Consider the following 26,190-nt stretch of genomic DNA (forward strand, 5'->3'; position numbering starts at 1 on the left):
AAAGGAAGCTTTTATTTTATTTTTTGTTCCTAAGATTTATATCCCACACTTTTGCCACCAGGTAGCAGGGCAACTTATAAGAGAAAAAGTCCAGAATATATATAATAATGATACAATAATAATTTACAGCACAGCAACAATTTAAAACAGCAGTGGAATGCAGCACATAAAACCCAACAGAGCATAATAAACATGTTAGTTCTCAACAGCTTCAAATAATTCAAAGGCCTGGGAAAATGTCTGCGCCAGACACTGAAATGGCATCTTCACAAGGGGCCAGGCAAGCTTCCCTTGGGAAGGCATTCCACAAGCTGCAATATTTTTGCATAAAATGGCCTGGCGGCTGCTGCTGCACTCTCATTCTATCTATTTCTGATGGTCAGGCTGTGAACGTCATTGGTTATGCTGCCAAAAGGGCACCCCATGCACAAAATAAGATATCAAGCAGGCTTGGGGGTACCCCAAACTTTGCAGAGAGATGTGAAACGTCTGAAAGAAAATGCTAGGTGAGGATTTGGAATGGGGAAGAAATTTGGAGCCAAAACACAGCCATCCTTGGAAATTTGCGTTTGCCTGAATTTTGAGGTGCGGTTCTCAAGCCAAGCAGTGTGTACAAAAAGGCATATAATGGAGCAAAATGTCCATGAAAACAGATATTTTAGTAAAAAATACATAAATACAAAAATGCATTATTGTAGAGCAGGCATCCCCAAACCTGGCCCTCCAGACGTTTTGGAACTACAATTCCCATCATCCCTGACCACTGGGCCTGTTAGCTAGGGATGATGGGAGTTGTAATCCCAAAACATCTGGAGGGCTGAGTTTGGGGATGCCTGTTGTGGGGGAACTGCTTTGGAAAAATGTGCTGGGCAAAAGAGGATGCAGACATTTATATTTTAGGAGAAATTCCCAGTAAAATGCTGGTGAATTTTCTTGGGAACAAGAGAAGAAAATCAGGAACTGATGTGGAACACTGAACTTTAGATTGGAAAAAAATGAGAAAATGAGAGAAACAAAAATTGACAGTTCCATCCATCCCTAGCGAGGACCCAAAATAAGCTCTTTAGGAGTGGGCATATTCAGTGGCCATGGAACACTGACTGAATGTTGGAGGTGAAGGAATTCATAGGTGGCGCTAGATTGGAGTGGCTGGAATCCTAAACAATGGTACTTCATCCTGCAACAGTACATTTCAGATCCCACTCATATAAACCCTACACTACTAGAGAGGTTTTTAGGTTTCTCCTGGACCTTTCCAGTATGTGACTTGACTGGTCTGCAAGGCAAGATGTTCAACACATTACCAACCTGTGCTACTGTTATTTTGATGGCATTCCATTATTTATATTCATTCCCAGAGGTAGATCCCATTGAAGAAACGCACTGCCTTGCTTTCAGAATTACTTTATGATCCGTTTCCCAGAGAGCATGCTGTGGGAACATATGGTTTTGCTTCTCCTTTCTCCAAATTCTTCTTCTTGCTCCCTGGCTGAGGACAATTATAAATAATGCCAGACTAACCATATTTCTTTGGTTTTGTCTGAGTCATCACTGAGGAAGTCAGAACAGTTGTTTTCTTGACTTAGGGCCACTTTGAATGTTGCATACCTCGCACCCCCCTGACATATGTGACCCATCCCAGACATTTTTGCACATGTCAAAGTACGTGAGAGCCAGGAAATGCTGGATGTTATTAGTTGCTGCAATTCCTGTGATCTTGGAGGCATCCTTTCTATTGGAAATCACAGACATTTCAGCCAGCCAGTAACAGCAACCTGGATCACGTGTTTTATTAATGTGCATAATCACATGCTCTGGGATAGCCAGCAACTGAAAAACTTGTGGCAAGTGTAAAACATCTGAACTATCTATTGGGGATGATCACTAGTGTAAAATGCCCTTTCTGAAACAACTGGGAGCTAGAATCCTTGCTGATCTACTGCCAAAACAGGCAGATGCCAACATCACCTTTGCAGTTTTGTGTTCGTCTTGGTTCCCACCCCCCAAAAAATGTATGTGTTTTTATGCAAACATTCCCTAGCATACGCATTTGTGAGCACATTATTTGGCTGCAAAATAGCATCACAAAATTTGGGGAAGTGTGAATTTCAAAGGGTAGCTGTGCTTCAGTTCAAATATTGAACTGGGTAGTTTCTCATTTGGAATGCCAGTGAAATCCTGAGCTTATCCCTAGTGCATTAGGGATAAGGCCAGCTATTCCCTCTGCCTGCAACACGGTTCTAGTAGCACAAGGAAAAAGGCACTAGTGTGCTACTGCCAAAGTGTCTGGGTCCACACTTCCATTGCCTTAGATACATCCCAACAGAAGTATCCTCTTCTATGTACCACTACTCTAATAATTTTACTGTTCCTTCCTAAACACCACCCTCATCTGTATGTCCACTGTCTGGTTGGCAAGCATGCATGAGACGATTATTGCACACAGTGACATGCATCAGACTATAATCTATCAGGGAAACTGGATATTAACTTTTCTACTCACCTTTGTCATCCTAATGCTCTTGCCCAGCAACCAGGCTTCCCAGGCTGCTCTAGGCACTGACTTTAAAGGTCAACAGCTGAGGATCTTCTTCTTCATTAGCTCTAGGATGGGAAACCTGTGATCTTCCAGATCTTTTTGGATGCCAACTCCCATCAGCCCCAGTTAACACAGCCAGTACTCAGGGGTGATGGAAGTTGAAGCCCAATAAGACCTGGAAGGCCACAGGTTTCCTCCCTATACTCCTGCTTTCAGAGTTCCCATTTAGAGTCTCAGCAAGTCTCAGTTGTATAAATTGACTCTTGAGGAAGAAATGTCAATGGGATGCAGAAGAAGAGGTATAAGTAACGCCATCAAGACCGAACAATTAAATGTTGCAGCCTGTGATATCAACATATTTACCTAAAAGTAATTTCCACTGAAAGCAAAGGGGAGGTCCTTGCAGGTAAAGTATCAGAGTGCCAGCTAAGATTTAAAATAAAAAAATCCTTCTAGTAGCACCTTAGAGACCAACTAAGTTTGTTATTGGTATGAGCCTTCATGTACATGCACATGAAAGCTCATACCAATAACAAGCTTGGTTGGTCTCTAAGGTGCTACTGGAAGGATTTTTTTAATTTTGCTTCAACTACGGCAGACCAACACGGCTACCTACCTGTAATGAATATAGGGGTTGCTCGTGCGTAAGTTGCCGCCACTCCTGGCTATGTTGCCTTGTTAAGCCCTTTCTGTCTGGACAGCCCTTCATTTCGTGGCTGCCTCAGTCACTAGCAGAATCTGTCAGTGGGCGTTTCTTAAACCTTTTCCAGCATAAAAGCTGTTTGAAGCCAAGTCTCCTCCTACTCTCCCTGTGCGGAAGTCTTCTGCGCAGGGAGGGTGTGGGTAGCGGAGAACCCGTGTTCTCCCCGCTGGTGTCCAGTGAAGAGTCCTGGAGCCCTCTCGCCGATTCCCCCATCTGCCCCCCCTTTATTCCTGGTGTTGCGCTGATTTCCTTCCCCTGCTGAGCCACCTTTCTCCCTGCTGGGTCCCTCTCCAGCATCACTTGAGAGCCTTCCCTCCGCCTCTGGCTCCGGTCAGTTCCCTGACACTACCTGTAGCTAAGATTTAGTTTAGTTTTTTTAAAAGGCATTATTAATTTCCTCCTGATGCATTGGGGCACATCTTTAAGATCCAACAATTCACGTTGCAGAATGCAAGACCCAGCTGGACATTGTTATTGTTCTTGATGGCTCCAACAGTATTTACCCATGGGAGAGTGTCACTGCTTTCTTGGACAGCCTGCTGAAAAATATGGACATAGGCCCCAAAGAGACACAGGTATGGTGAAAAACACATTTTGTCTTCCGTTTTTGATTAGGGATGAAGGGAAAAGAGTAAGGCTGAAGTCCTGAATCTACTTAGCTGGAAGTAAGTCTCAATGAACTTTATGTAGCTTACTTCTGAGTATTTGTTTAATTTCAAGCTAAAAATGTGCAGCATTACACTGGAAGCTATATATCCAATGATATTTATGTTCCAGGCATATAGGGTTGTATCCAATGAAGTCGTGTCATTAGCGCAAGGACTTCTGCTTATGCAACAGAACTTCCCCTCCCTCTCCTTCCAGCCCCCTCAAATCTGTTTTGGGAGAGAAGAGGAGAGGGAGGGGAGTCCTTATGATAATGCTATTAAAAGTGTTGGTTATGGCTGAAAATATCCTTCATCGACCTGAAGGACACTTTTCTCCAATATTTGGCAGCCTATGTCCTACCTCAATCTAAGGTACGTGGTGAGGACTTAGAAGAGGGCCTTTTCAGCGGCTACATCCAGGGTCTGGATCTCTTTTCCTAGAGAGGTTCATCTAGCCCCTTTACTGAATTTTTGTTGTTATTTACATTTTTAGCCACCTTTCTTTTAAAAAACAAAACCCCAAAAAAGGTCTCAACACAAAATTTGAGTACATGGAAACAAAGATCTCAGTAAACACCAGAACAAAGGTTATGTGTTGTGGGTCTCAAATCTACTACTTTTTTGTTACTGGTTCACGCAATCCTGAATTCTATAACAGGTGGAGGAAGAATCTTTGTATCTAATTTCTTTTCTGTAGTAATAATGTGAACTTGCTCCTTCTCATCTCCTGCACCCCGGTCTTCAGCCTGCTTCCTTTTTCTTCTAGCTGTAACGCATTTGTAAAGGCATGTCACACCTGAAACAGAAACCTCATAGTGAAGGGTGGAGGTTGGAATGACTGCAACTTGCACAAGAAGTTTCAGATTTGTAATAAAATAACTATGAAGTGTCATACTAACATTTTATTTTCGTAACTGTAGTTTTCATGTTTCCTTCAGGTGAAACTCTATAATTGCAGTAATAACTGTCTTATCACTATTTTAATTTTTGCAACCGTAAAACATTTGTGCTTCCATTGACGTTATTCGGTTCAAATGGCACCAGTGAGTGCCAGTAAACAAAGATGTTTTTACTAAAAAGAGATGGGTTATAAAACTGATTGGGAAGCACATCTGCAAAGCCTAAACTAAAAATGCAAACTGGCCCGGCTATAAAAGAATACGATTAGATAAAACCTGTAGAGGCCTTATTGATATTCAATCTGTCAATGTTACAGGGCTTTTAATAATAGATGAGGAACAGATAAATATGCCAAATCAAGGTGCATTTTCACCCCACAACTGAGCAGCGTGTACTCAAAATATCAAAGGCAAACATAAACTTGAAATATGCTAATGGAACATTGCACAGATCACCTCTAGTCAAGAACCTCCCATAACATCAAAGCAAGTGGAGATGAAGAAAGAGGTTATTTTTCGCGGTGGGGAGAGAGTTGTTTATCTTTCTTTTCTGTTTCATGTTTCTTTTACAAGCGAAGTTGGGGAAATTAAGGGACTTCGCATACAGTGTGTGTTTGATGAGCACGCACACGTGCAACTGTAATGCCAAAAGCGCAAGGGGTCAGCTGCCACCAGCAGTGACTTCCTGCCATGTGTTCATGTGATGGATATGTAAGGATTTGTTACAAGTATGATCCATGCAAATGTCCTACCCAGAACAGGTTTTCCATTAGGAAGCTTTTGCCAAGTGTGAATCAGTTTTCACATTTTAGATAGCTTCTCTGTCTTGAGCAGAAAGCAAGAGGAACCCACTATAAGTGCATAGATGTGGGCTCTGCACAACCCCATTTGGGGCCCGATCTGGTGCTCTGGAGTGGCCTTGATTTGAAGGCCTTGCACTTCTTTAGTTGGGACCCTCCAAGTGTCCCTCTTTTCCAGGGACATCCCTGTGGCGTTTGCCTCCTAGGTGGGTCATAAGGAAAGGGTTAAAATGAGTGTGATGTGATTGGCCAGTGAGAATGCAAGGGGGGAGTAAAAGTTAGAGTGGGAGGTTTTGAAAGTCAGTTGAGGTTTGGGAGTTGAGAGTTGAGGTTTGGAAATTGGAGAAGGAAGAGGGAGGAATAGGCAGTGGGTTGGTCAAGTTGTATTGTGAGAGAGTGAGAGGAATTGTTAGGAGGAGTCAGTTAGATAGTTGGAATAATCAGTTTGGAGTTGTTAGGAACTAAGATTAAGAAACTGACAAGAGAAAAATAAACTGAAACCATACTCTTGTTCCTCTTGTTTAAAAATAAACTTGATTGTTTGTTAATGTTAACAACTGTCTGGACTCCATGTGTCCCCGTGAGAAGCGGGGTGGTGGCAGCGAAGAAAGCAATCACAGTGGTAGCACAGGGTCAATAGACCGTCAAACGTCTGGGGGCCCTGTGTGATCGCCACAATCCCTGATTTAGAGAAGCCATCCCGGTTTCTGATTTGATCCCAGAATGTCCCACTTTTCCTTAGGATGTCCCTATTTTCACTGGAGAAATGTTGGAGGCTATGGAGTTATCCGAACCCTGAGCCTCCTGAAGGCAATCCTGTATAGGGAAGGTTTTTTATGTTTAATGTTTTATTATGTTTTTATATAAGTTGGCTGGGCAAGCAGCCCAGTAAGATGTGTGGGGTATAAATATTAAAATTACCATTACGGATTCAAGATGTTTAAAGCTAAATTAGAAAGAATGAAAGATGTTAAGATTTAAACAGGATGTATGTATGTATGTATGTTTGTCTGTTTGTCTGTTTTGAATTTTTGGGAAATCAATAAAAAAAATGGAAAAAATTATCATTACGGAATGGGACGTCCCTATTTTCGTCAGAGAAATGTTGGAGGGTATTGGCATAAAGCATGCAGTTTGGGGGGCAGGAGAAGAAGATGCATGCAGACTGCCACTGTGTGCCTCCTTCTCTCCCCCCCCCCCCCATTTGTCAGAGCAGGTGCCAAGAGTGGTTCTATTGTGTTTTTGTATATTCTGTTGGGAGCCACCCAGAATGGCTGGAGCAACCCAGGCAGATGGGCGAGGTACCAAAAAAAAAAAAAACCAACCAACTTCTTCTCCTCCTCCTCCTCCTCCTCCTCCTCCTCCTCCTTCTTCTTCTTCTTCTTCTTCTTCTTCTTCTTCCATCATTGCAATGCTTACTTTAGCAGACATTATGTGTTATAGGTTGGGATTGTTCAATATGGAGAAAATGTCACCCATGAATTTAACCTCAACACATATACAACTACGGAAGAAGTGCTTGTTGCAGCAAAGAAAATTGGTCAGCGGGGAGGACGCCAGACCATGACAGCTCTTGGAATTGATACAGCAAGGTAAGTACTGCATACAGTGCAATATTTATCAAGGTTAAGATGCAATACGAGCCCCCATGAGCTACCATGCTGGTTTTTCATATGCTCGCCAATTGTCACCAATTTACAAGTTGGTTTTGTGCAAGTTGATATTTGTAATGCGGTCCTGTGATACTGGAATTAACTTGGTCTATCTGCCTTGAAGGTAGGGTTGCGGGATCTGGAGGAGTGTGGTGAAAGGAAGGGGGAGGGAAAATTCTGATCCACAAGTGGAAGTACTTGCACCAACTTTGTTGGATATAACTCCGTTTGTTTACTTATTTAGAACATTTGTTTACTGTTCTTCATAATACAAAGTGGGTAAGGAAGGGTGACTGACCCAGTGAGCTTCATGTTTCAGCAAGGATTTTAACCCAAATCAAACACCCCAACCTAATGATGGGGAGACTGTGACCTTCCAGAGGTTTCTAGACTACAACTCCCATGATCCCTGACAAGTGGTCATGCTGGCTGGGGCTGATGGAAGTTGGGAGTCCAGCTACACTAAAGGGTGACAGGTTAGTCATCCCGGTTGCAGAGACTCTGTTCAGCCAATATAATTCTCTTGGTTCTACAGATGTAGTATTAGGCTTTAATAAATGATTACTTATTGCATGTCATACTAGCTACTGTTGATCCTGCTTAGTTTGGTACTTGCTGCTTATAATTGGTTATGGCCCTTAGCTGGGAGAATGCCTGCTTTTCTCTTGTGCATCGCTCTCTTTCTCTGACTTTTTTTAGGAAAGAAGCTTTTACAGAATCTCGTGGAGCACGCCCAGGGGTCCAGAAAGTCATGGTAGTTGTGACAGATGGAGAATCTCACGACAACTATCGATTAAAGAAAGTGATTGAAGATTGCGAAAAAGAAAATATACAGAGATTTTCGATTGCTGTAAGTGGCACTTTTAGGAGCCTAAAGATCCATAGAATTTTCTCCTTCCATTCTCCCCAAGTTTATCTGGAAACATGCTCCCCGCTGCATGACCATCTTTTCAGAATAATGGTGTAGCACTTTGCCCACAGCATCTCAGTAATTCATACCACAAACAAGGTAGATCTATATTATTTTCTCCACTTTGCAGATGAAGAGCTAAGTGAGGGAGGACTTTATGTGCTTGTACAAACTGTGCACATAAGTTTGATTCTCTTTGTTTGGGTCTGAATAGAGATAATGGCCATGGAGATCTGTTTGGCAAAGCTTAACTCCTCTTTGGGAAATGGATATGTTTAGCTTTGGGCTTCTCCCAGTTCCCACCATAATAAATCCATGTAGCACATTTCTATAATATAGATCTTATGGATGATTTCCATAGGCATCTGGTTGGCCACAGTGAGACAAGGATGCTAGACTAGATGGGCTGTTGGCCTGATCCATCAGGTTCATCTTACGTTACATGGCCAGCTCCCCTTGTACAATCACATATTTGGCACCCACAAAGCTTTTCCTTGCTGGGGTATATTGTTTCTCAAAATTACAATGGCCAGTGAAGCAATAATGGTACAATACGGTTGGCTTTGCAACCTTGGACAGTGCTCTCTAGATCATGGTCAACATCAACAGATGACATAGCCAGGCATCTGCCAAGGACACACATCCCAGCAGAAGGTTCAGTAATGGGAGCCTCCCAGACTTTCTCCATCATGCAACCTGATTGCTGATCTCCACAGGCCAGGTCCAGACTTGAGCGTTGTTTCTGTCTGGTCACAGCAGGTCAATTTATATAGTTATATAACATCCATGGCTAACGGATCTCCCAAGGCAATGGTTCTTGTATTTGCTTCTTCAGTTTTCCATGTGGTACCACTTGTGAGCTACAGGAATGTCTTTTTGAAACCTTGCAACACTAGCATGTCTTTTTGGAAATGCCATAGATTCTTGGCCACTACAACAGAGGCAACCTAAGCACTGAAAAATTGGTTGAGGAAATAAAATCGATTGCAAGTGAGCCAACAGAAAAGCATTTCTTCAATGTCTCGGATGAATTGGCCCTGCTTACTATTGTTGAAGCTCTTGGAGAGAGAATATTTGCTCTAGAAGGTATGTTTGGTCGCCTCTTTTCTTTAATTTGAATGTTTTCCTGCATTATATTCATGAGGGAAAAATGGTTTCCTGCTGCTGGAGTTTTCCATTATGCAGTTGAATCAAGAAAGGGCAATTCTGGAATTCATATTCTTTTCACTCCAGGGTCAACAGTGAAATTCCCTTTTTTCATTTTTCAGGAATACAATAAAATAACAATTGCTGCATGAAGCCAGACTAATCAGAGCTGGTCCTACCATTAGGCGGTTTGAAGCATCTGCCTCGTGTTGCACAGTGTCTTGGCCAATCCTGTGACCAATGGTCCATTTGGTCCATTTGAACTTTCATGATGTGGCAGCAGGATTCAACATTGGCTAAAAACTATTTGTTTTGGACTACAAGTCCCATCAGCCCCAGCCAGACTTCAGCTAGTAGGGAAGATGACACAGGGGTTTTCTGTCACAGATTCAATGACTGTTCTTAGGCTAGTTGGTTAATATTATGCCTCAGTGTTCCTCAGCTGTTAAATGTCAACTTAAGTGACATAAATGCAGTTTAGTGTCTGTGCAGGATCTGCTTGCAGCTTGCTTCCCTGCTTTTCTCTTTTCTTGACATGGTGCTGGATTTGATACTAGCCCAACCTCTTTAGATAGATCGTCATCAATCTATTACATTCCAGAAGCCAGAAAAATAAAAGCATCCAGTATACATACCTTCATCTTAACAACAGAGCAAAAAAAAACAAAGCAAACCATATTGTAAACACCATCAGCTCAAATATTCACATAATGATTATTCCAGCTTCAGATGGTTAATAGGTTCTCACTACTATTGCTAGAAAGTTGGTCGCTGCTAACACCCATGGGATTTTATTTCCCAGCAAATATTTAACATAGCATTGAGCTGACCTTCCTGCTACTTGGGACAACAAGGGGAAATTATTTGATGACGAGCTTCAGCATTAAAAGGGCAAAACAATATAACATGTTGTGCAAATTCCATCTCCTGGTTATACAGGAGTGACCCTAATCTGTGAAAAGGTGGAGAGGGTATGTACGTTTTGTCATGCCACCCTTGCCCACAAGGCTACGTGGTGCCTGGCACTACTCAGACTCACCCCAATGCACCTGTTCACTCTTCGTAAGATGTACGGATCTGAGCTGGGTCTCTGATAGAAAACCTGTTACTGCTGCCACCACAGTATCTCGACATTTCCCACTTCTAACCATCATGTGCTATAATCCAACAATTTATTAAGACAAATTGTCAGGGAACTGCCATCGGCTCAGGGGCGAGAGGGGAAAAGCTGGATGGATTACAGAGAGCCCCCAAAGATCGTGGGAAGCAGCACTTCCTCAGTGGAGGAAGGAAGCCACACCTCTAGTGGAGAGGAGATGCAGGGCTCAGAGGAGGCAAGGCGGTGCCAGGACACATTGCCTGAGCAAAGCAGGGAGGAAGGAGGTCCTCCTTTACCCAAGCCGTCCATGTGCAGTAGGCTTCCGCGCAGAGAGGGGAGGTGCAGAATGGGGGTCAAGAAACTACTCTGCTGGGGAAGATTTAGGCACTGCCCACTCTCAGATTCTGCCAGTGAATGAGCAAGACACGGAATAGAGGCGCTCTGCATTCTAAAGGTTTTTACCACCAATAAGAAAGCTTTAGAACAGACTAGCTGGATCATAAAAAGGCTGATCGCCGAAGAATTGATGCTTTTGAATTATGGTGCTGGAGGAGACTCTTGAGAGTCCCATGGACTGCAAGAAGATCAAACCTCTCCATTCTTAAGAAAATCAGCCCTGAGTGCTCACTGGAAGGACAGATCCTGAAGCTGAGGCTCCAATATTTTGGCCACCTCATGAGAAGAGAAGACTCCCTGGAAAAGACCCTGATTTTGGGAAAGATGGAGGGAACAAGAAGAAGAGGATGACAGACAAGATGGTTGGATAGTGTTCTCGAAGCCACCAGCATGAGTTTGACCAAACTGCGGGAGGCAGTGGAAGACAGGAGTGCCTAGCGTGCTCTGGTCACAAAGAGTTGGACACGAATAAATGACTAAACAACAACAATTGAGGCATATTGCCTGATTGCTCTCGAGCAACCAACCGATACATCTAACACAAATAAATAAGAATTTTTAATCACTTAGTGTACAGAGACATATGGGGTCAATTCTGTATTATTTGATTTGTTATTTCTTATCACAAAAAAATGACTGATATAACAATGCTGAAGCTACTTATCAAACCAATCCTGCTGCCATCCAAATGGCAGCTTTCCACCTACAGCTTTCACTGCAGCTACCACCCATTCCCAAACTCAGCTGACTCTTAAACTGTCTCCCACCAGGATTCAAACTTTCTAACCCTTATCCAATCACTTCCAACTTTCCCAGATACCCTCTCGCACCCCTGCAACCTACATCTATATGTTTTACTTATTGATACTGTCACCCTAAAGTCGCTTGTATTGTTACATATTGTTGTCATCCATCTGTCTCAAGAGACAATGGAGTGTGCCTCCAGGGGTGAAGTCAAACCACTGCGTAGCAGCATCAAAGTGACCTCCCTGGACGCAAGCCTGGGCAGTGTGTATGGAGGCTCTGGGCTGCCCAGGTGACCTCTTAGCCTAGCTGATGTGGTCTAAAGTAAAGCAGAGCAATCACGTTTGCCACCAGCTTGGCTGCAGGAGTTGCCAGAAGGAGGCATAACAGGGGTCATCCAATCACCTTTGGGACAAATCCAGAGTAATTTGTTTAGGGTTTACTCCTTAGCCTTTTCTTCTCCTGAAAACATCCCACAAGGCAGCAGAAATATTATATATGCACACAGTATTATTTACAGAAACACCAGAAGATCACAGCGTTGCATAGGCTGGAATCTTTGGAACCAAGATTCAGGGCCTGCTGTGACCCAAAGCCCTGGCATGTTAAATATCAGTCAAACTTCTGTTCTTTTGCAGGCCTCTGTTCTAATCTGTTCGTTGCTTTCTAAGCCATCTTGGCATGAACAGTGTTGCTTCTGTGCTCTTTCTAGTGCTTAATGTGCTAGTGGTGCTCTAAAATGTTATGTAGCAGTACAAGTAATTTGTAAATGATTATATTTCCTAGCAGGGAAAACATCTGTGGATACTTCCCATTTAAAAATCTCAGTTTTTCCTGAATAATCATTATAGACTTGCTTGTGGGTGACATTTGCAGCAGTGTCAACAGAGAGCATAAATATAGGAATTCACTTATGAAAATACACAAATTAGCATTTCATTGCTAACAAATAATTAGTAACCTCATTAGAATGATTGGATTTGTACAGAAACAATGTTTGGGCGCAATGGCTTCTCAGCATTGCAGCTTGTTTCAATTAAGGGGGATATATATATATTCTTGGCTAGTGAAAAGTATTCATTTCCTCACTTATAAATTGGTTGTATTCCAACCGAGCTCTGTGTATCTGTATGTGCAAATGGAAAACAATCTATACAGCCAGATATTTCATTGCCATTTCCACAGCAGCAGTTCATGCTGCTGAAGAGGACAGCTGCATTTTCTGCAGAACCATGGCTAGCCTCTTCAGTGGTGTGACGTGGGGATTAAGTAGAGGCTGGATGGCCAACTCTGAGGGATTCTGCTGAAGTAGTAGAATTCCTATAGCAGGTGATGTCCTTTGAAGTCCCTGTCAAGTCTATGAATAGCTGGCATAGAAATTGAAAACTGTAACATTTTAGTGTTGCATTTTATTTTGTAAATGATTTTCAGCTTCTTGACTGGAAAGAAGACTATTAATGATTTTAACAAATAGCTAGATCCAATATTATATTCTTCCTCTCAACTTAATGAGACTGCCCTTAGTTCAATATACCAATGCCTATGAGTGAATCTTCCAGTTGGATTTCTTTTGATGTCATAACTTCCAGCCCACAACTGGTTAAGTTGCCTGGTAGTGCAATCCATAGATAATAATTCTGGTAATACATGTGGTGTTCACTCTCAGCATTTATAGTCTGCTGTTTAAAAAAACAAAATTGCAAAATAATCCAGCTGCATGATATTCCTATCCTCTCGTCCTACATGTAACTGGAGATGTTAGTCAACTTAATGACCTGATAAAAATAACTTTCAAACCGCAAGATAATGAAACAGAGAACACATCTGTTACTTATTATCCCTGATTGTACTTTTGAAAATTAATAGCTTTGGCACTTTTAAAGAAGGGAGACAGTTTGTGAGCTGCCAAAAACAGTGCACCCTCCCCAAAGGGGAGACAGGGCACAGATTTGCATAAAATGTTTGAGTTGTATTCAATTAAGTTTAACTTTGAGTAGACCCTACTCAATGGTTCTGAGTTAATCATCATGCTCTCCCTTAAATGACTATGTTTAAACCAGACTTGGACAAGACACCTTCAAACATTTTATTTTCACAGCAATCCTGTGAGGTAAGTTAGTCTGAGAAGTAATGACTAGCTCAAAGTCACCTAGTGAGCTGGGTAGGGATTTGAAGACATCTGATGGATGACAAGGCAACTGATGGGAAGAATTCAGGATTTTGCTACTTGAGAGAACTGGATAGATTTTTGACATTTCTTCTAATAAAATATATCTGTTTGAAATATTTCTCTCAGTGTCCAAGTTAAGGTGCTGGTAACTCTTAATAAACGGTCTAGTCTTTCCTCTAGTTTGGAATTACAGTGGTGCCTCGCAAGACGAAATTAGTTCGTTCCGCAAGTTTTTTCTTCTTGCGAGTTTTTCGTCTTGCGAAGCACGGTTTCCCATAGGAATGCATTGAAAATCAATCAATGCGTTCCTATGGAGACCATCCAGGGACAGAGGGGAAGCGCCGCTCTGTCCCCTCTTTTGAAGCTAGGGGCTGCGGGGAGAAGATCGCTTCTCCCCACCGCCACTTGCTTCAAAAGAGGTCCGGGGACAGCGGGGAAGACGTGCTGCGTTTCCCGCTGTCCCCGGAGCTTGCGGGGCAAGTTTCGTTTTGGGCTATAGGGAAATTCATCTTGCGAGGCAACTCAAAAACGAAAAAACCTTTCGTTTTGCGAGTTTTTCATCTCGCGAGGCGGTCGTCTTGCGGGGCACCACTGTATTTATAGTCAGCATTTTGATCCATTTGTGTTGAAACAATAAGCATTTCCTGTTTTATAGCTACGAAAGACCAGCTGGCATCCTCTTTTGAAATGGAAATGTCTCAAGCTGGAATCAGTGCTCATTATTCCCAGGTAAACTAACCAGTCATCTATGGCTATAGCTATTCTTTAAAATAAATTGTTCTTCAGAAGGAAGCTCTTGAATATCCTCAAACAGAAAGATCACTGTAATGCTTTGGCCAGGTTTGTGTTATTTAAAAAAATTGCCATTAACCCACAATACTGATACCTCCCTCCTTTCAAACTCCATACTGTACAGTTTCTAAACACTTCCAAACAGTATCATTGCGCCATTCAGACACGTCTCATTGCATTGCTGCACGGTACAACTTGATGACCTTTCCCCTTGTGTTCCCGCATATAAACATGGCAAAACATTGGGTGTGTGCACAGACTGCATTTCTGATGATCTGGGGCCAGAACCCCATTCAAAACTAATGCTCAAGCAAAAAGAAGAGAAGCACTGATGGGTCCAACCCTCAATGGCTTAGCATGACAATATGCAGTGGGGTAGATTTCCTGTATACATCTGTGCATGCAAAGTCATCCATGCAACCTGGAATCCTGTGCAAATGGGGTTGCAGATCACATGGACAATTTTGCACATACAGTTGCACATGTCGCTCCCTGCAGGCGTTTGTGCTGAATGTGCAGGTGCCAGGCATGGGGCAAGCTGGCATGTGCAAGGTTAGGGCTGGAGCTAGTTGGCATTTTGATTTACCACATGAGTGCTAATTGGGGGAAAAGTGTGGAATGAGAGATTATTAGCTACCTTGAAAACAGTGGCAACATATCGTAGTTGAAAATGAATAAATAAATAAATGAAATTTATATCTCATCTTTCTACCATCATGGAACTCAAGGTGGCATGTGCAGTGCTTTTTTGGGGGGGGACGCAGACCCCTAAACATTTTGTGAAGCTAACAGGAGAAGAATCTTAAAATTTTTAGTTTCTTCTCTAGCACAGTGAATTGTCAGTTCCGTTGCTACCCCTGACAGTAGCCTCATTTCCTGTCACGGTGTTTCCTCAGACGGAATGAGAATACCCCTAAACATTTTTAATTTTTTTTTAAGAAAAAAAGCACTGGGCATATGTACGTATAATTCCTATGAAGTCACCCGCATAGGGTTCCTATATATCCTCTTTTTCCAGGACACGTCCTCTTTTTCATGGATATGTAAAATGAGAATTGTCGTAGAGATACATAGTTAAAAGTAGATGGTTTATGTAACTAATTGATTTCTCCTGCTATGTAAGGATTGGATTATGCTTGGAGCAGTCGGAGCATATGACTGGAATGGAACTGTCGTCATGCTAAAGGACAATGCCTTTCAAATCCCGAGAAATGACACATTTTATAACAAGTCTTCAGAAAGAAATGAGCCTCTTGCAGCATACTTAGGTGACTCCAATATTCCAGTTCATTCTTTTCTCTCAGCTAGCCAACCTTAGTTAGGACTGCACTGCATTGGCCTATTGGAAATATATTTATGCATGCTTTTCCTTTTTTTAAAGAGGCACAAGTAGCTATTATCAAAGTATCCTGAGAATGAACGTTGTCTCTCCCATTCTTTATTTTAGGTTATACAGTAAATTCAGCTTCAGTGCCTGGAGATGTGCTGTACATTGCTGGCCAGCCACGATATAATCACACTGGTCAAGTTATCATATATCGAATGAGAGGAGCAGATATAGAAATACTTCAAAGATTAAATGGGGAGCAAGTAAGTAAGTGGGGTTATTGCAATTCACATACTTCAGAATGAGATATATTTGTCCCATACTGAATATTGCCATAAAAAAAAGTTTAGAGAAAAACCAACAGAGCATGAATCATTGCTGCAGTTCTGAACAATTCTACCCTGTGTCTGAAGCCGCTTATAAATCAGTAATGCTGAATGTGTGACTACACAATGTTCATTTCAAGTATTAGACGCAGTCATGTATTCAGATAGTAAATTCAACAACAGATAATTGAAGGAGGTGGTGCCCTAGTGGTGACTCTCTTTGGGATCATACCTCCAGAGTTCCTACAAATTGTAGGAATTGAGCCTCCAGGGTTAGGCCAGCAACAACCTACCACACTGCAGCAACCCTCTTATCTTTTTTGTGGGTGGCACTATGGGTTAAACCACTGAGCCTCTTGGGCTTGCCGATCAGAAGGTCAGCGGTTTGAATCCCCGCTACGGAGTGAGCTCCCGTTGCTCTGTCCCAGCTCCTGCCAACCTAGCAGTCAAAAAGCACGTCAAAGTGCAAGTAGATAAATAGGTACCGCTCCAGCGGGAAGGTAAACGGCATTCCTGTGCACTGCTCTGTTTCGCCAGAAGCGGCTTAGTCAAACTGGCCACATGACCTGGAAGCTGTACGCCGGCTCCCTCAGCCAATAAAGCGAGATGAGTGCCGCAACTGGACCTAATGGTCAGGGGTTCCTTTTTCCTTTACCTAGACAAGTCAGTAGCTGCCGCTGTTTCCACTCTCCACTTCTAGAACCAGCAACAGCATCCTCCTTCTTTTACTTGTACTGAGTATCTCTTCCTTTTTGAACACACTGCTTTGGCATCTTTAATGATACGTGGTTTATACGTTAAATAATAATAAAATGCATATTGATTACATGAGGGGATCCTATTTTGTACAATTACAGATTGGCTCCTATTTTGGAAGTGTTATCACAACCATTGACATTGACAAAGATACATTCACTGATCTTCTTCTCGTGGGAGCACCTATGTACATGGGGACCGAAAAAGAAGAACAAGGCAAGGTGTATGTTTATTCATTGAACCAGGTAAGGAAGAAATGAACTGTGTTGGGATTTAAACAGCAAGAGCATAAGAAGAATCCAGCTAGATCAGGCCAAAGACCTGTCATGTTAGGAATCTTAGGTGAGATACCCATGAGTGGAAGTTGCTCCCAGTACCAGTCAGAAGCAGAGGAAGGTTCAGATAGTTTACTATTGCAAAAGATAAGGCTCAGTAAAACAGTTCTGAATGTAGATATATATAGCTTGCAGGCTTTTGCAGATACAGATATATATAGATACATGCAAGGACAAAATATCTCCGTTGCACTAATCAGCAATTCAAGACATATCACTGGAAAAGTAGTACCAACGAAAGACAGACTAGCTTCAGTCTCACAGACTGACTCACCATTGAGCTGACATGCATTAATCACAGATATAGTTGGGGCCCTGTTCCATTACCATAACAAGTGGCTTAGCTGAACTTGCACCTGCAATTAGCTTATCCATGGTGTGATTTACGCCCATTAAGCCTTTCTCATGTCTGATTACTCCAACATGTCCAGCATCCTTTTCTCACATTGGCAACCAGATGCCTGTGGGAAGCCTGAACTGTAAGCCAAATTTGGGTACAATGATGCGCTCTCCAATTGTAATTTCTAGCAAGTGGTTTGAAGGTAGAACATTACTATTGTGGCTAGTAGCCATTGATAGCTTTATCCTGCATGAATTCATCTAGCCCTCATTTACACCCATCCAACCCTGGTGGCCAATCTTGTAGGGAACAGATTCCATAGTTGCATTGTGGAAAGAAGATCTTCCTCTGGTCTGTTCTGAATCTTCTAAATTAGATGACTCCGAGTTGTAGTATTATGAGAAGGACTTCTAGTATTATGGGTGAGATGCACTAGAAGAGCATCAACCAGGAAAAGTTAGCAGAGTAGACAGAAATCCATTGTTATTTTCTCCACAGAAGACATTTGAACATCAGATGACCCTTGAGCCTATAAAGCAAACATGCTGCTCGCTACTGAAGCACAATGACTGCACAAATCACAACAAGAATGAACCTTGTGGGGCCCGTTTTGGAACTTCAATTGCTTCAGTAAAGGACCTCAACCTTGATGGGTTTAATGATATAGTCATAGGTGCCCCCCTTGAAGATGATCATCGAGGAGCTGTGTATGTTTACCATGGCAATGGAAACACTATAAGGAAAGAATATGCCCAGGTATGGAAGAAAATTAAGAGTATGTCTAGATACAAGAATGGGGTGGGGGTTGATGGTAGGTGAAATGGGGGGCTGTTAGAAATTTGGGAGTACTCAATTTTGCAAGATTCACAGATTTGTTTATAAAGTCACTCTAGACTGACTTTTTATGTTTAGATTAATTTAATATGTTAGCAAATGACACATTTTGATGAATATCAATCTGAACTTGGCTTAGATTCCTCTCTGAATGTCAGCATTAACCAGATTTTAGATACTTCCTGTAATGTGAATATTTGGGTATTTATAAGGCTCTAAAATTCAATTTAAATAGTATTTTTGGGACTTGGTGCCTGTCTGGTGTCATTCATTTTTAAATACAGGAAAGGATTTAATTCTCCAAGAGTGTTGAACAAAAAAGTAAAGAAATAAGTAGTATCCCTATCCACACTGCCATCTTGAAGTGTTAAACGTTCTGTATTTCCCTGTTGACTATAATAAAGTCATTGTGCTTTCCACAGCGCATTGCATCAGGTGGTGATGGGGAAAAGATGAAATTTTTTGGCCAATCGATACATGGTGAAATGGATTTGAATGGAGATGGACTGACAGATGTCACTATTGGAGGCCTTGGAGGGGCAGCCCTCTTCTGGTATTTATGATAAAGCTTTCACTTTAAAGAATGCTCAGTTTTTCAGTAATTGTTACCTGGGACTTTTAGTTAACTCGTTCTTTAAGTGTGTGGATCCTTGTCTCGCCAAAACAAGCACAAACTTCATTCATATTGGCTAGGACAGAGGCAAAATTATATACACTATTTCTGGGTGGCAAAACTGCAGCAAGAGGCCAAATATTATGAAAGGAGAGGTGAAATTCTCCAGCTGTTTTGCTCCAGAGACTCTCTTGTCTGATAAATTTCAGCTTGTTTAATTTTGTATTAACAAATTATTGTTAGTTCATACTGGTAGATGAAGGAAGGACTGGGGGATAACTGCAGAAATATAGGACAAGCCCATTGTATTACATTCAGTGTTAATCCTACTCAGAGTAACATGACTAAGGGAGCAATTCTAGGGCAAAGATCCACTGAGATGAGCAGAATAGGAGGCAGCAGATTGCTGGCTCAGTCAGCTGATTCCCAGCTCAGCCAGTCTCAGCCAACATCTGCAGTTCTGGCTCAGCCAAAGATGCAACAGTGTAATTTGCTCATCCCAGCTCAGCCAGGACTCAGCTACCTAAATTGAAGCTGGCTGATCCAAGACTTGTGAAAGTCCCCCAAAAGGGGCATTCTGGGGGTGTGGCAGGGCAGGACCAGAGAGGGAGGTACTTAGGTTGGATCCTAAGCCCATATTGCTTAGTCATATGACCTGGTGTAGAACACTATTCTAAAGCAGGCATAGGCAAACTCGGCCCTCCAGATGTTTTGGGACTACAAATCCCATCATCCCTAGCTAACAGGACCAGTGGTCAGGGATGATGGGAATTGTAGTCCCCAAACATCTGGAGGGCCAAGTTTGCCAATACCTGTTCTAAAGCCTTGTTTTCCCTCTGCTGAATGGGGTTTGGATCTAGTATAACTTTATGTCAGCTAATTTACACTAACTTGCTTTATGCTAGCTTCTTAGGCATAAGATTGCTCTCTACCTTAGGTCCATTAATTTCAATGGGTCAACTCTATAACTTAGATGGATGCAACCTATTATTTCTTTCAACAATATTAAATTCACCAATAGGAGGGGCTCTAAGAAGAAAGAGCATTTTTAAATTTAAAAAGTTAGAAAATGCTTTTCTGAGGAATCTCATGTTTGTGTTTCATGGACGGCATCTGTCTTAGGTCTCGAGATGTTGCTGAAGTCAATGCTTCCATGGAATTCACACCCAGCAAAATTAATATCCAGAAGATAAACAATGACATGCAAAAGCAACGGGTGTTCATCAACGCCACAATTTGTTTTAAAGTCAAATTAAAATCAGAGGAGGCCACAATGAATGAAACAAGTAAGTAGATTGCACTGAATTTTGCTATATAGATTGTCTACCAACTTTTTTTTTTTTTTAATAAAAAAACCCTCTCACTTTAGAACAGTTCCTCGAGAATTTGCTGGAGAACCTACAGGTAAATGACTGTAGGCCAAAGGCTTTACTGCATTTTCATTTGCTGCCTGCAAAGATACAATAGAATTACTGTTTTATAAACTGATCTTTCCGTTACACTATTGTATTTCATATTAGACTAAAGCAGTAATCAGGAGATTCCATCATCTAAAGCATGGTAAACATTAATAAAGAGAAGGTCAGTTCCCATGTCCTAAAGAAGCAGAAATAAGGGAAACATTATGGATTTGTGTTTCCTTTTCCATGCTTGATTGAACCAGGACTGTGGGGTTTAAGCTTCACGCAGGCATTCATAATTTAAGTTATTTTTTTACAATGTTATATAGAGCTCCCAGGCCTGGGTAGAGATTCTCTTAAGATGGGACACAGAGAAAGGCCTCTCCGCTAGATTCTAGGGAGCAGGCAGGTCAGCATGGAAGATGACAGCCTTTTAGATGGTAGTGTTTGTTACTCATGCATCTTCTGTCACTCCTTCAGACTATCTGAAGTGGCCGAGAAAAGCAAGAAAGCAAAGGACAGAGAAAGAGACAATGGATTGTACCCAATGTTGTCATTCCACTCTTGCAAGAGGCTTCTGCTTCTCCAATGACACTTCACCCTCGTCTCCTCTCCTCTCGCCTGCAACTTTCACACACCTTAATTTCTTGTCCAGGGAGTTGGGGAACCATTTGGAGCAGATTTGGGGGGCTTTCAGGGAGGAAAACTATTCTGGGGTCAGGCTCTACAAATGCAATTAATTGTACCTGTTCACCACCCCCCCTTAGGTATCCAGTATTGGATTACACTTGACGCCCAAAGAAAGTTGTCACGAAGCCTTTTCACAGAAACTCTTGAACGGAAGATGCAAAAAAATATCACAGTCAAAGGGTCAGAATGTGTTAACCATAACTTCTACATGTTGGCAAGTAAATCATATCAAGTGGCAACCCTCCCCTCACTGCCTTCTCTCTCCCCTTTTTTTGCATTAGTGGAAAGGATGCATACAATTAAAAAATAATGGTGGTTTTTATGTAAGGGATTAGTTAGAGAGAATTTATACTGTTTTTGTATGCGGACAATATTCTCTTTACTCTCTCGTTTCATTTCTCTTTATCAGTGCTTGCAAACACCCCAACAAGTTTTCCATATATTTCTGTATATTAGACTGATGATTTTTTGACAATTCCTGATGTCTGCTTAGTTCCTTTTTAGTATGAAATGAAGCTGCGTATAATTCTAAGCACCCTATCTTATGCACACCTTTATAATATAAGCATTTTTGTACAAATGATTTGATTGGAGGACTTAACGGTGTTATTTTTATGGTGTTCAAGTTCCCCAACTCACTGAGGAGTCTGTTTTGCATCCCTGTGTGGGACAGGCAGAGGGTTACATGCTCTTTTCATATGCAGCTTCTTGTGGGATGGAATGGCTCACTTTGGGAGGGGAGAGCCAATCCGCTACAGTTCTTGGACTTCCCAAGGCAGGGAGTGGACCAGAATGAAGACTCCGTTTGGTCTGGTCCAGTTCCAGATTATAAAAGGGATTCCCCCCCCCCCAATTATGATACATACTAAATTGTGGTACACAAGTAAATTGTATAAATAGATAAATGCAAACCGAACCAGATTTCTCTCCATCACTTTTATATCCCAGACTAGCTATATCTGAAGACATTGGGCCCCTCAAGAGTATCATTTTATTTGATGATAAGGGTTGTTACCAAAACAAAACAAAATCATTACACAGGCACTTTGTACATGCTTGAACTTCTTAGGACCCCAGCCTTAAAAAATTCTGTTGGTCTCTTACTGAGACCCAGCCATCTTCTTTGGGATGCAGAAAAAAAGACCTGTGCTCCTGGGGATTATTTTCCATTGTTGTCATAGCTGGCACACCAGACTGCATCTTAAATTCTCTCCATTTTTTAAAAGTGTTTGTGGTCTGAGGCCTGCTACAATGAGCCTAGCTGAAAAACCCTGAAGGTTGCTTTTTATTCAGTGAAACCTGGGCTCTGACTCATAGTCTGCAATTTCAAGATAAGAAAAAGGGTCAGTTGGAGTCCATAAGGGAAAATCCTTTGGCTATGTTGTCTAGTATGGTCCTTAAGCTCCCTGTTTTGTCTTGAATTTGCTGTTTGGCATGCTTCCTTTTAGGTGAATAATGCAAAGTATAGACCACCCACCAATAGTCATTTTAAAAGCATGCCTCTTTTTTTTTAGTATTCTGATGATTGGAAGAAGGGGAAAGGTTGCAATGATTGTTTTCTTTGCCTTCACTTTGTCTCTAGGACCAGCCTGACTTTCGTGATTCTGTAAAGGTTTTGTTGGACTTCAACTTCTCTGATCCAGAGAGTGGACCGATCCTGGACAGTGCAATGCCCAACTCAATATATGAATATGTGAGTCGCTACAATGTGGAAAGTGGTCTGGTTTCTTGATCTGATGTGTGAATTAGTGCATCAATATATTTCTGTATTTATTTAATTTATAAACTCACATAAAAAATATCAAGGAGATAGAGAGCATAAGATACCATAAAACAATACAAAATGATGCAATAAGATACCACAAAACAATGCAAAATAATCACAAAACTGACTGGCTCAACTAAAAAAGAAAAGAAAAAGAACTGAAGAGCCTTGTCAACATTAAAACATTAAACATTTTAAAAAATATATACAAGAAATATCTAAGGGTTAACATTGAGCTAAGCTGGAGCAGTAATGTCCCAAATTATTAGTACAGTGGTACCTCGGGTTAAGAATTTAATTCGTTCTGGAGGTCTGTTCTTAACCTGAAACTGTTCTTAACCTGAGGTACCACTTTAGCTAATGGGGCCTCCTGCTGCTGCCACGCCGCCGCCATGCGATTTCTGTTCTCATCCTGAAGCAAAGTTCTTAACCCGAGGTACTATTTCTGGTTTAGTGGAGTCTGTGACCTGAAGCGTCTATAACCTGAGGTACCACTGTATGCTCTTCAGCAAGAACTTCTGAGGCATAGAGGAACTTATTGCAAAGTCCATAAACTGCTTTGTAAACCACTTTGAGGTTTTATTACAGTCAAGCAACATATAAAGGTTGTGGAATAAATGAATGAATGAATGACTAAACTTCTTGCAGATCCCTTTCACAAAGGATTGTGGAACCAAAGAGAAATGTATTACCGATCTTCAGCTGACTGCCAATGCAGCCATAGAAGGAAGCAGGTAACATGGACAACGCTACCTTTCTATATACACACGTAAAATTATGCTTGTATAGATATCTTATACAACATTCAGCATGGTTGGGTCAATGAAACTATTGTTACAGAAATCATAAGCCAGAACTGTTTTAAAATTGTTTATTTCTTAAGAATGTTTTGATTTCGACTGATTAAATTGATGGATTATGCTGAAATGGAAAAATTAACAGGTGTGCTAGGAAACCAAGAAGGGGGCAAATTATTAAGGAGTGGGGAATATTTGTGGAATATTTTAAAAAAATCATGGTATAAAACTAAGTGCATTGGTAGGGTTGACTTAATTGTCAGATAATTCAGAAATGGAATAAAGTGGAAAATGCAGTGTTAAAAATTTAGGTAAGAGATGGAACCACAAAAGGGGGCGAGGGAAGTCTGATATGTATTTGTATTGGAAGTATGTGACTGTAAGATGAGTATTTGTAAACTCTTGAAAACCGAAAATTCATAAAAAATAAAAAATAAAAATGTTTTGTTTATTTTTCAGTTCATCACCATTCATTATTAGGGCGAGCAATCTGAAGTTCTGGGTCCGGATGCTTGTTAAGAATAAAAAAGACAGTGCTTATAATACCAGAGTCATTGTTCAGTATTCTCCAAATATTATTTTTGCTGGGATTGAGGTACATGCTTTAATTTTAATAATAATAATAATAATAATAATAATAATAATAATAATAATAATAATCCTCTTGTCTTGTTGTGATGGAGAACTAGTAGAGCCAGCTTGTCTGTTTGATGGAATTTATATGTATAATAATTCAGGTTAGAGAGCCAGGGATTCCTATGCAATTGTTGATTTTTCCTATAGGTAGATATTGGTACTTTACTCTGCAAACAGTACTAAAGAAAAATATGTGTGATGTAAGAAAGACACATATAGCTGTATATTATTGTGTTAGAGCCAACATGATGAAGTTCAGGGGCAGGGAACTCATGCCCCTCCAGATGTTGGCCTCCAACACCCATCAGTCCCCAGCCAGCATAGTCAGTGTTCAGGGATTATGGGAGTTGTAGTCCAACAACTTCTGAAGGGACCTAAGTTTCCCAGCTCTGTTGTAGTGGCTTGAGTGTTGGACTTGGACATCGGGCTGGGTTCAAATACCTGTTCATGTATGAAGTTGACTTAAGTCAGTGTCTCTCAGCCCAGTTCACCATGAGCTCCTGAGAAGAAGAAAAAGGTGGCATGCAAATATGGCTGTTACAGTCTTCTTTGGGGATATATTACTGAATTTATGGGATGCGGGTAGCGCTGTGGTCTAAACTACTGGGCCTAGGGCTTGCTGATCGGAAGGTCAGCGGTTCGAATCCCCACGACGGGGTGAGCTCCCGTTGTTCAGTCCCTGCTCCTGCCAACCTAGCAGTTCAAAAGCACGTCAAAGTGCAAGTAGATAAATAGGTACCGCTCTGTCGGGAAGGTAAATGCTGTTTCCATGCGCTGCTCTAGTTTCGGCAGAAGTGGCTTAGTCATGCTGGCCACATGACCTGGAAAAACTGTCTGCAGACAAACGCCGGCTCCCTCGGCCAGTAAAGAAAGATGAGCCCATGACTGGACTTAACTGTCAGGGGTCCTTTACCTTTTTTTTTTTTAACTGAGTTTATATCTTCAGATTTTGCAGGTTTTCACTTCAAAAATAAATCAGAAATAACTCACATTACATCAAGATGAAATAATTTCTATCATTTTATGTGCAGAAAATATCAAAAGATAGCTGTGAATCTGGGCCTAATATCACTTGCAAAGTGGGCTACCCTTTCCTAACACCTGGAGAGGAGGTAAGTTGTTGTGAATGAGCTGTTTTGGTTAATTATGTTTTTCTAATGCCAGGCTCTTTTTGGGCCAAAGCTTGCTAATGTGTTATTAATGAAAAATGTGTATGTCCCAGTCTCCATGCCCCACCATTGGCAGCTAATGACATTGAAAACACCATAATGTGAAAACAAATACCATAGATCAAACATTCAATAACAGTACAGAACCTGAATTCTGACCCACCTAAAGACTTGAGTAAATAGAGATGCTTCCTATATTACTTTTTATTCATACAGGCAGCTAAAAAAGCCAATGCAATTCTGGGCTGCATCAATAGGAGTATAGCATCTAGATCAAAGTAATAGTGCCACTGTATTCTGCTCTGGTCAGACCTCACCTGGAGTACTGTGTCCAGTTCTGGACACCACAGTTCAAGAAGGACACTGACAAACTGGAAGGTGTCCAGAGGAGGGCAACCAAAATGGTCAAAGGCCTGGAAACGATGCCTTATGAGGAACGGCTAAGGGAGCTGGGCATGTTTAGCCTAGAGAAGAGGAGGTTAAAGGGTGATATGATAGCCATGCTCAAATATATAAAAGGATGTCATATAGAGGAGGGAGAAAGGTTGTTTTCTGCTGCTCCAGAGAAGTGGACACGGAGCAATGGATCCAAACTACAAGAAAGAAGATTCCACCTAAACATTAGGAAGAACTTCCTGACAGTAAGAGCTGTTCGACAGTGGAATTTGCTGCCAAGGAGTGTGGTGGAGTCTCCTACTTTGGAGG

The 26,190-nt window shown here is 41.5% G+C and overlaps 1 protein-coding gene across 1 annotated transcript in view; it reads left to right on the top strand.

The window, feature by feature from the left end:
* ITGA1 (integrin subunit alpha 1) overlaps nt 1–26,190 on the top strand; it is a 71,604-nt gene that overhangs the window by 24,721 nt on the left and 20,693 nt on the right. Inside the window, exons 6-21 of the mRNA XM_082241808.1 lie at nt 3,690–3,817; nt 7,032–7,180; nt 7,940–8,090; nt 9,071–9,236; nt 14,361–14,434; nt 15,621–15,765; nt 15,945–16,087; nt 17,008–17,151; nt 18,080–18,337; nt 18,838–18,968; nt 20,151–20,314; nt 21,196–21,332; nt 22,701–22,811; nt 23,532–23,617; nt 24,140–24,275; nt 25,348–25,428. Coding sequence (XP_082097934.1) covers nt 3,690–3,817; nt 7,032–7,180; nt 7,940–8,090; nt 9,071–9,236; nt 14,361–14,434; nt 15,621–15,765; nt 15,945–16,087; nt 17,008–17,151; nt 18,080–18,337; nt 18,838–18,968; nt 20,151–20,314; nt 21,196–21,332; nt 22,701–22,811; nt 23,532–23,617; nt 24,140–24,275; nt 25,348–25,428 — 2,204 coding nt within the window. The remainder of the gene's footprint in view (nt 1–3,689; nt 3,818–7,031; nt 7,181–7,939; nt 8,091–9,070; nt 9,237–14,360; nt 14,435–15,620; nt 15,766–15,944; nt 16,088–17,007; nt 17,152–18,079; nt 18,338–18,837; nt 18,969–20,150; nt 20,315–21,195; nt 21,333–22,700; nt 22,812–23,531; nt 23,618–24,139; nt 24,276–25,347; nt 25,429–26,190) is intronic.

Source organism: Podarcis vaucheri (assembly GCF_965113315.1).
Source record: "Podarcis vaucheri genome assembly, chromosome: 11".
Taxonomy (NCBI): Eukaryota; Metazoa; Chordata; class Lepidosauria; order Squamata; family Lacertidae; genus Podarcis; species Podarcis vaucheri.